The following is a 9,857-nucleotide window of genomic DNA, read 5'->3' as shown; positions in this document are numbered from 1 at the left end:
CAAATCTGATGCTAACAATGGTGCCAATAAGATTCACAGAAACATAGTAGCTGCCAAACGGACACAGGACAGGACAGACTCCGTATGGCTCCAGGTAAGTCCACTCGTCTTCTCCTCTCAAAGACATGCTTGATTAAATACTGATCATATGCAGTAGTTACCAAAATGGATGAAAATGTGACCTGACGAGTGAATTATATTTCGCAGCAGGGATCGTATTTTCACATTATATACATAATGTAAGGCCGCTGTGGAGCTGCTACCACAATCACACCCTACACGATGTTGTCTGTGAAGGTTCTCAGTCATCCTTGGACCAGGTCATTGTAGTCCAAGGAGCTTGGAAAGAAAAGCATCTGGACTTCTTTAAGTTGCTTATTATGTTATTTTTATACCAAAACACATCCATCCAACAAGTTAATGACTCATCAGTCCTGTTCATGGAGCTTACAGTCGCAGAGCTCTTTGTAGATCCTCTTTCGTATCTTTGGTATGTCTTTTTGTGAGAAGTGGAGGGGTCTTGTCAGAGCAAGGCATCTAGAATACTGTAAAAGAGCAATATCATGTAGTGAGCAAGCAACAGAAACAAATCTGAAACGATCATGCACGCGAACAAAGTCGCACATACCTCCAGAACAAAAACTCCGCAGTCGTTCTCGTTGGTCTGCTGCGGGACTTTCTGCGAGGAGCAGCAGGGGGAGACAGCACATCGTGTCAGTGAGAGCGAGCGTTCAAACAGGTAACAGTTTAAACCAGGACGACGTACCTCATCGAACGCCACCGTCCAACCGCTTTCAAAAGCAGTTTGCTTCTTTTCTTTTGCTTCGGTCATCAAGTATTTCAGGATGTTCTGTTGAGAGGGAAACGTTTAGAAAGAAAAAGTATTTTGTCAAAGTAACTGCGTGTACGTGAAGTGTGTAATTACCCTTCCAACTTTCTGGAGCCCGTTCCCTTGAGAGTCATAAAGGCAGATTTTCTTTTGGACGATGTCGGCAGTCACCAAACACCAGTGAACCTCCAGATGGATAGGCACCAAAAGAAGTCTCTTAGAAAACAAATCCACCTGGACGAGACACACGAGATCACAGCCACCCATCCCACCCACTCTTTAGTTCTTTAGAGACTTTTTTCATACTTTTCATTGCATAGAAATAAAAGTTATGTTAGTTCTTTTTGCTTCTGGGAGAAACATGGCAATAGAAAGCTGCATGACTAACAAGGGAAACACATCATTTCCATCTAAGAGCTCACCTGCTTCGTCCATCGCTTAACACCATCGTATCCTTTGGTCATCAGCTGCCGGTGGAAGAAACTGTTGAGAAAATGGACCTAAAAGCGAAGACAAACAGAAATCATCAGTTTATAACAATTAAAAATACGTAGATTTAAAAGTTCTAGGATCAAACAGCGCTTTCAATTAATAGGATAAATATTGGAACGATATCTACAGTATTGTCTCATATTGGGGTACCAGTACTCCTAGGGGTAGTCCACAGCACTACATGGGCTACTAGCAAGGAACCTGGGGCCTACTGCACCAGCATAAGGTCTAACTGTAGGTCTGTGGATTTCATCTCCATATCTAACAGCACTCAACGCAGCACTGGCTAACAAGCTGAGCCATGTTTGACGCTCAGAGGCTATTCGTCACCAGAGCATCACTGACCGACTGCCTAACCAATCATCCTGGCTGATGCTGCAGAGAGTATCACGTTTGGATGATATCTTCAGACTCAGGTCTGCTACACAAGTTCAGTGAATCTGCTCTCATGTGTGAAAAGCGACGGGTGCCAGTGGTCGACTTGCCCGTTCTGGTGATCTGTGGCACCGAAAGCCAGTCGAGCTGCACAAAGATCATCTGTGAGCTCCAACTAAAGGACATTAGGTTCTCATGCCACCCTCATAGAGAGCAGCTGGAAGTCATTTTGTGGGGCTCCTGCTCCTCCTTGTACAGAGGAGCAGAAACTGTTCCTGAAACTGGCTTGATGCCCTCTCCAGCTCTCCTCCTCCTCCTCCATGCCTGCCTGCCCGGCAGGGTGACAGCAATACTCTGTCAGCCTTTTACAGCGGAGGGGTAAGAAGCATTTTAAACAGTCTGGAGTAAATAAACTGACCTCGTTAAATAATATAGAAATACATACAGCCTTATAGTCCCTTTATTGAAAAACTCAGGTAGGTGAAATCTTTCCTCGCTTAGCGTTCCGATGCAAGAAAAATTCCAGCATTTTTAGATCTTCATTTAGAGCTTTGTTTATTACCTTCTGCTGGGAAGAATCCATGATCAGTTCCCCGTACATGTTCATAACCTTCAACAGAAACAACAAATGCGTACACACACCCGTTACATTGATCTTAAACATTCACACTCCAGTGAATCCAGTAAAGCATGGCGTGTTTGGTGTTATAGATGATGCTAACCTGGTCGTTGAGCCAGTTCTGATCTGCCAGCGTCAACAAATCGTCCAGAGTCAACGTGTGTTTCTTGTAGACCACCTGAAAAGACGGGACGGGCTTCTGGAGGATCGCAGCTCGGTATCTGGTAACCTCAGAGAGGACTGTGTTTTTCCTGAACAGACACAAACAGGCAACGCTCAGAAAGCTCCCACTTACTCTTTACCACAACAACAGAATTCTGATTTACCTGTCACTTAAACCAGTGTAAAACTTCCCCTTGAGATGCCTCAAGACGTCGTTCTTACGTAATGGGATTAAGCTTCCATATTTCATGTAGAAGTCATCAAGAAACTCTGGAGAAACACAGAAACTCTTAACAAACGGCCCAGAGAAGAAAGTTGCACCAAATGTTAACGATGCACATACCGTGGATGTCCTTCGTCAGTGCGTTCAGGCTGACATCAGTGTGAGGGGATACTGTTTTTTTACTACTGATGGTCTCATCAGTATCTGTGACTGTACTCTGGTCCTGACCTGGAGTACCAGCAGTCTGTGCTGATGGGCTGCCAACCTCGAGTCTTTGTGCAGGAGTTGTTCCTGGTACCCTGCTCTGTGTGACGTCTTCACATGTGTAACTGTCTGCATTTAATGAAGATTGGATACTATGACAGTGTCTTAAAGGCTCTCTAATTTCACTAATGTGTACCAAAGTTTCTCCTGTAATGGTTTCACCATCAGTACCTGCAGCAGCATCTGTGTTCACATCCTGGTTCTGTCTTTTACGGGGAGCCTCTGAACCTCCAGTATCACATCCAAGAGCTGACACAAGGACTGATGTTTTTGCTGCATTCAGCGCTTGGTACGCTTTCCTTTTATTTTTTTGTGTCTTTAAACTGAGGCCGGGGCTCGAGCCAAAGCGTTTTTTAGCTCTAAATATCCCAAAGTGGCACTTCTCTCTCCACTTCCTCCACATCCAAAGCTGTAGTTTACAGTACAAGCGCCTCTTGGCTCGCCTGGACATGTGAGAGACCCCATTGATTAAAGAAATGGATCCCTTCCTCCTCTTCAAGTATTTCGCTTTGCTCCGCTGGCTCTGTGCTCGGTGCATTTGGCAGAGAGTGAAGAACGCTTTCCGGAGAGCCAAGTGTGAGCGAGACGGCTCAAATGTAGCAGCATTTAGCAACAAACCGACACACGGAGCTACATGGTTTCCGGGCCATGATCCAGCCGCTGTTAGCTGAGACAATTTCACCTTGAAGTGGAAAGGTGAAATAACATGAGGTCTGAAGAATTCACAATTTGACACGATCCTCACAGCTTACTTAGGGGTCCCTGTCCTGGCTTTGGTTTCACAGTCTGACCATCTGCTGCGACACAGAACAAAAGTTTGATTACACATGAGCCTCACTTTGATGAAAAAGGATTTCATAAATAGATCTGATCCTACGGTGAACCGATCAGTGGCTGAACGCTGGTAAATTCTTCTCAGGTATAATCGTGCATATGGACTAATTACTTACTGCTTCTTTTACCAAGGCAAATGATCTGAACAGGTCTTCCATCACAGTTGTTGCTTTTGCACTTGCATCAGCTCTTTATACTGAGAAGGAGGCCTTTTTCAGAAGTTGTCAGAGGTCTGAGAGTTACAGACCTGCCTGCAGGTGTGCGTGTGCAGCACATGTCCCCACATAGAAAGACACACATTTTTATTTTTACAAGCAATATTATTTTGTTACCTCCAGGCTGTCGGAGCGGGTACAGGTCGCTGTTTTGCCCGCCTTGAATTGCTTTCTTCCAGACACGTGTTTCCAATCACAGACCCTTGCTAAAAAAAAAAAAAGCCGGTGATGTTTAAAGACACCCAACAATTGGCTGCAACAAACGAGGAGCTAGCCACACACTCACGTAGCCTCGCGGTTTCCCCCTCGTTTGGCTCAATGAAACCTCGAAGCGGAGAAAGCTCTCCGCGGACACGTCCTGTCTGTGTGTGCGTTCACATAAATCGGAGCGTTTTTTATTCAGAACACGGCGCTTGGAGCTAAAACTCTTTAGCTTACTTAGCATTCAGGTTAGCCGATGCAAGATTGGATCACGCAGACGGACGCAACGTGAGCGACGTCTTGCTGTGATTGGTTGTTAGACTTCGGCTTCATCCAATCCGTTGACCGTTAACAGTCACATGTAGTCACGTGCCCCTCTCATCCTGACCAATCAAAACACGATCTTCTTCTTTAGACGTCCGTTTAGTTACATTAAAGCGTGTCACTGCCCCCTGCAGGCCCTTTCTGTATCTTATCTTCAACTTCAACTAATACATCCCTTTACTTTGCAAAATAAGACCACAATAAGTTCTTCTTTCTAGTTTCCATTACTCTCAACACTCTTACCTCTTATGCTTTTTTATCCATCATCCATTTCTGTTTTGTCTTTAAAGTTGATCTTGCAATATCATTAAAACACCAGTCAAAGAAATCATGTCTCATTAATAAATACAAAGCTACAGAAACATCAGAATAAAAAGTGTCTTGTTTGCCTTCCAACCTTCTGCAGTCATTGACTATTAAACAATTCCAGAATCCACAAAACTAAACATGAAAATGATAAGCCAAACAAAAACATTATGGACTTCCCTGCAGTCTCTGCACGTAGCAGAGGCTGCAGGAAGTCTTTTAAAAATGAAGTCTCTGCCACAAGATTTCAATTTTAAAAGCAGTTGGGAAAAATCTAAACTATTTTCAGGAGAAGCCAAGCAAACTTGGGAGGTTGTTCTTGTGGCAGGCTGCTACTAACAATGTAGCCTAAAGATACAGTTTAAAGGGCTCATTCAAAGCTAAATCTAAAGAAATGGCCGTGGCTCGAGACGTTTGCATGGTACTGTGACATATCTGTGATTTAATGCCGAATGGAAGTGACCGTGTGTTTTTACTAAAGTTATTAAACCTCAAAGCTTTGTGAAGTATTCTAGAGGGAATGGAAAAACTCTGCGGCGGTCCTCAGTCTGCACTTTATTGCTCATTTGAGAAAACATTTGAAATCTTCTTGTCAGTGTCTCTGTTTGCGGCCTGCTGCTGACCTTGAGTGACACTGGTGTAACAAGCAGATGGTCGCTGTCCCCCCAAAACCTGGCAAACATCCTGTTTTTTTCTTTTTTTTAGTATCATTGAGCAAGTCCGCAGATCCCTGCTGACAGTGGGGCCCAGCTCTGTAGATGACCAGCGTGACCTCTGTTGAGGGAGACAGCTGGTTACACAATACGAGTGAACCCAAAGATCTTCTCACATATAATATTTGATATATATTCACGGAAGACATAGAGACAGGTGTCAGTATATGTTGCAGGAGTGTGACACTAAAACTGATTTGAACTAAAGGCTGCTCGTCCCACGCTAGACTTTGTGAGTTTCCATTTGCTTTGGCAGTTATCCTTCAAAAAAAAAAAAAAAAGAGCAGCACCATGTGACGCAAGAGTCAGGAGGGATGAACATGGTGTTTAACTTGGCTCTGTTTTCATGTTTAAAGTACAGGATATATAAGCAGCGACCTGCACCAGCTCTGCCTCTCATCTTTACCAGCGTCTGCTCGTCTGTGATACCTTATTTTTGTTGCATTTCACACAGAAATGAATCTCCTGAGCTTCACTGTGGTGCTGGGACTGTTGGTGGGGACATGGGCTCAACCCATCGTGCGAAGGCCTCTGTGCGACTCCCCCGAGGCGGAGGAGGCTGCTCTGGTGGCGCAGGATTACCTCAACGCCCAGCACCATCATGGCTACAAGTATGTACTGAACCAGATCGACGACATCAAGGTCTACGCGAAGGTAAGTCAGCAGGTGGAGGTGCTGTTTAGTTACATACAGAAATGTGTGAACACAGTAGAAAAGAATAAAGTTCACTGGGCAGAGAAGAAGGATAAACACTAAGTGTAGCAGTCCATTCTGCATCATGTTATAGACAGTTTTGTTTATGGTGCCCCTCTCTTTCTAACTTTTTAGGATATTTTCAGACTAAATCAAAAGCAGCTATGTGCTCTATTTTTGCCAATAGGAGCTCTTATATGTTCACCTGCATCTGGAATAATATATACAGCAGAATTTAGTCAATAACCATCTCATTTTAAAAAAAGAAATGTAACAATTGTGCAGTGATTTGTATATATTTTTGCTTATTCAGCCAGACGGAGATGAATACGACATGGAAGTTGACCTGCTGGAGACAGACTGTCACGTGTTGGACCCGCTGCCTCTTGCCAACTGCACAGTCAGGCCCAAAGTACAGACGGTGAGACGCAGAAGCTCTCAGGCTTCGACTCCTGTAATTCAGTCGATATTAGTTCTGATCAACCTACTTTGATTCTTCGTTCTCTTCCAGGCGGTAGAAGGAGACTGTGATGTGGTGCTGAAGAAGGTTGGCGGTGTTCTGAAGGTCATTGCATTCAAGTGCAAATCAGAGGGTAAAGATCACAGATGCTGCTCTCATCCAACTGATTACAAAGAACAAACCACAGCAGTGTCCATACATACTGCATGTGTCAATAACCTGTATGTGACTTTCCTGCTCGACTTGTAGTATCCACAGAGGATTTGTGTTTGGGCTGCCCCAGCCTCCTTCCCCTCAATAACACCGATGCGCTGGACTTTGTCCATGCCTCTCTGACAACCTTCAACAACATGACTGTGAACACCACACACGTTCTTCTCGAGGTTGGAAGGTTGTCATCACAGGTCAGACAGTCAGGATACTTTTTACCAGATGTAACACAGCTGCATGCTTTAACCTGCAGCTGTCAGTTCATCAGTGCTGTTTAATACTCTCAGGTTGTGTCTGGTGGGCCCATCTTCATAACAGAATATGTGGTTGTTGAGGGAAACTGCACCGAGGATCCCTGCGTGCCTCTCAACGATGCCATGGCTGTGAGTACACAGTAGTAAAAGCACTCAGTTTGTTTTCAGGCCTGTTGATCTGATCTGAGATGGAGAAATGTTCAATCAGGTCACCAGATGTTGAAAATGAACAAAACTGAGAGCTGTGCCTCTCTCTCCAGGCTCGTGGGATTTGTACAGCCAAAGGTACAATCGCCCAGCACAGTGTGGACTGCAAGATGTTCTCCACTCTGGTAAAATACTGCATCTGACTTCTAATATGTTCTGATTCATGAAGACAAAACAACATTCACCATCTAACGTTCACACAGAAAACATTAAGAACTGTTTTTTCTCTCACTGATGTCATTTTTTTAGATTCCCATTGTAGATGCCAACAGCACTGCAGCTGCAGACCCCGTCCTACCACCAGTGGTTCATGTGCACACACACGGCCTGTCACACAAGCACGGCCACAGCCACCACAAACTGACGGCTCTCCACAACCCCCATCAAAACGTCCTGTTATCTGCAGAGTCAGCTGAATCAGATGAAGTTGTACCTGTCGTCCCTGCTGCTGCTGCTCCAGCTGCAGATCCAGCTCCAGCTGCGGACCCTGCTCTCGCTGCAGATCCTGCCCTTGCTGCAGATCCAGCTCCAGCTGCAGACCCTGCTCTCGCTGCAGATTCTGACTCAGCTGGAGAATCCTTATCGAGTAAGGAAAGATCACCTAACTTGAAGAAGAGAGATGTATCTGCTGCTGCTGTGGTTGATGCTCCTGCTGTTCAAACAGGACCAGTTACTCTCGTGCCAGTCTGCCCAGGAAGAGTCAGATTCTTCTAAGTGTCCAAGTCTCACAGACTCTATACTTGCTTTCATTTGTAGCAGAGCACCTTTGATACATTAGCCATTTCCAGTAGATGTAACAAAACACCAACCAATGAGAAACAATTCATTGTTTTAAACTGTCAAATCAGACAAGCTTCTCTGTCAAATTGTCTGTAAAGATGTTGAATAAATCTCAAGTGAATTTACAGGGTTAATGAGGACACACTGATCATTTGTACTGTAGTTCTTGCCGTCATTCTGCAAAGATTTCAAAAGTCCACAGTGCTGTTTGCCTGTTGTGTTGACTCATGCCAACGACCCTCCTGTGAACCGGCTGACATTTCTGATACAGCCATGAACAACAGCAGCTTTTCCTCTGCACATCCATGCTCACCACAACTCAACATTTCAGAAATGAATGAAAACACCAGGATACTCATACATCCAAGTATGAAAGAGTTCACACTTCATAATCATAAGAGGCTATTTAAAGATTTCAATGTGAAAATGTTGATAAGATATTTTATCCCATCGACCTGAGTTTCTCAGGTTACAGACAGACAAACATACAGGTCAATGCTGGTGAATATGGGCAAAGTCTATTAGTGAATTTACAAGAATGGATCAATGTTCAGGAAGCTGCGGTTCATGGTAAAGGACAAATTAGGTAGACAGCCTCAAAAATGCTGTGAACCCTCTGAGTCTAAAAAGCGATATGATGCCCCCACGGGCTAAACTGATAAGAGAAGCAGCCAAATAAAGAAAAAGTTGTCCTTGGTTACCCACACACGAAGAGATAAGATGATTTTTATACCCAGCTGCTCTAACACCCACTTTCCAGATGTTTTAGACAGTTGTTTTGAACCCATAAACATCAAATTCTCAGCTTAAAAAAAATTAAAGCACAATTTTGGTTACTGAGCCCGTAATGAGGCATTCACAAGAGTCCAAACAGTAAGGTTGTGATGTTGGTCAGTATCCTCCGGACCCTCATTTAGTTTCCTTTAATTTATATGGAAAACCTGGAAGTTGTGGGGCAGCCACCTTGAAAGGTTTGAAGCTTGATGAGGATCAAGTGAAATAGTGGGTTTATACTCACTTTTGCTCAGTGTTACTGTTTGCCCTCTATTTCCAGAGTGTACAACCCATCCTGAACAGAAATATACATGTTTTTTCCTCTTAAAGGCAGAGAATCAAACAGATATGCACACCGTATCGTTTCCTATAGACAGGTTGAATAATGAGCAGAGATGACCACACCTTCAGGATGTCCGACTGTGCTGAAAGCACATCTGTTTGAGGCCAGAGTTCATGGCTCCCAGCTACCGCTCACTGTAAACTTCAACCTATTAAACAGTAACTTTCCACTTAATAGAATTTACTGGATTCTTAGAGTCACCCTTTTCCAAATCAAAAATCATTTAGATGCCAAAGGAAGCTTTCATACTGAAAACACATGCACTGCTCCTCAATTTCCACAGCTAATGATATAACAGCTCGTTAGACTGAATATATTCACTTTTCTTTATTGTTTATACTGAGCACTGCTGTTAACAGAGAAGGACTCATTTTAATCACTGCAACATTTAAATGTTTGTAACAAATTGTGGCTCAGGCCATTGTACAAGTCTACATGAATTAAACGAGTAAATTAATTAGCTTTAAATGATGAACAGGGACAGAGTACACAGACAAGTGACACAAAACTGAAACAAACGTGTCCGATCATGAGAAAAACTTCCCTCATGAAACCTGTAACAGAAAATGAACAGAAGGT

The 9,857-nt window shown here is 43.8% G+C and overlaps 2 protein-coding genes across 4 annotated transcripts; one reads left to right on the top strand and one right to left on the bottom strand.

Annotated features, from left to right (window-relative positions):
* Positions 1 to 341: 341 nt before the first annotated feature.
* Positions 342 to 4,512, bottom strand: LOC102207015 (SUMO specific peptidase 5). Of its 3 annotated transcripts, XM_005752498.1 has the most exons (12): positions 4,300 to 4,512; positions 4,131 to 4,219; positions 3,136 to 3,761; positions 2,821 to 3,033; positions 2,642 to 2,747; positions 2,419 to 2,566; positions 2,259 to 2,306; positions 1,252 to 1,329; positions 926 to 1,063; positions 767 to 850; positions 629 to 679; positions 342 to 545 (listed from the first exon to the last, which is right to left on the bottom strand). In XM_005752498.1, the coding sequence occupies exons 3-12, from the start codon at positions 3,500 to 3,502 to the stop codon at positions 429 to 431; spliced, it is 1,350 nt and encodes a 449-aa protein (XP_005752555.1). In that variant the 5' UTR covers positions 3,503 to 3,761; positions 4,131 to 4,219; positions 4,300 to 4,512; the 3' UTR covers positions 342 to 428. The 3 variants fall into 3 exon arrangements, with proteins under 3 accessions (XP_005752555.1, XP_005752553.1, XP_005752554.1); XM_005752496.1 differs by having other exon boundaries at positions 2,821 to 3,761; XM_005752497.1 differs by having other exon boundaries at positions 2,821 to 3,758.
* A 1,408-nt stretch (positions 4,513 to 5,920) lies between these two features.
* On the top strand, positions 5,921 to 8,309 carry LOC102206743 (alpha-2-HS-glycoprotein-like). The gene is made up of 7 exons (XM_005752495.1): positions 5,921 to 6,211; positions 6,564 to 6,671; positions 6,762 to 6,843; positions 6,960 to 7,114; positions 7,208 to 7,303; positions 7,435 to 7,506; positions 7,631 to 8,309. The coding sequence occupies exons 1-7, from the start codon at positions 6,014 to 6,016 to the stop codon at positions 8,093 to 8,095; spliced, it is 1,176 nt and encodes a 391-aa protein (XP_005752552.1). The 5' UTR covers positions 5,921 to 6,013; the 3' UTR covers positions 8,096 to 8,309.
* Positions 8,310 to 9,857: the final 1,548 nt, after the last annotated feature.

The sequence above is a fragment of the Pundamilia nyererei genome, unplaced genomic scaffold (assembly GCF_000239375.1).
Source record: "Pundamilia nyererei isolate P.nyererei 1_Seehausen unplaced genomic scaffold, PunNye1.0 scaffold00362, whole genome shotgun sequence".
NCBI lineage: Eukaryota > Metazoa > Chordata > Actinopteri > Cichliformes > Cichlidae > Pundamilia > Pundamilia nyererei.
This window is presented reverse-complemented; position numbering and strand designations above follow the sequence as displayed.

Coding starts and splice junctions, on each gene's coding strand:
- LOC102206743 (XM_005752495.1), top strand. CDS start 6,014: ATGAATCTCCTGAGCTTCACTGTGGTGCTGGGACTGTTGGTGGGGACA. Junction 6,844..6,959: donor ATTCAAGTGCAAATCAGAGG/GTAAAGATCACA, acceptor CTCGACTTGTAG/TATCCACAGAGGATTTGTGT. Junction 7,304..7,434: donor CTCTCAACGATGCCATGGCT/GTGAGTACACAG, acceptor CTCTCTCTCCAG/GCTCGTGGGATTTGTACAGC.
- LOC102207015 (XM_005752496.1), bottom strand. CDS start 3,502: ATGCACCGAGCACAGAGCCAGCGGAGCAAAGCGAAATACTTGAAGAGG. Junction 2,748..2,820: donor ACTGACGAAGGACATCCACG/GTATGTGCATCG, acceptor GTGTTTCTCCAG/AGTTTCTTGATGACTTCTAC. Junction 1,330..2,258: donor TGGATTCTTCCCAGCAGAAG/GTAATAAACAAA, acceptor CTTCGCTTTTAG/GTCCATTTTCTCAACAGTTT.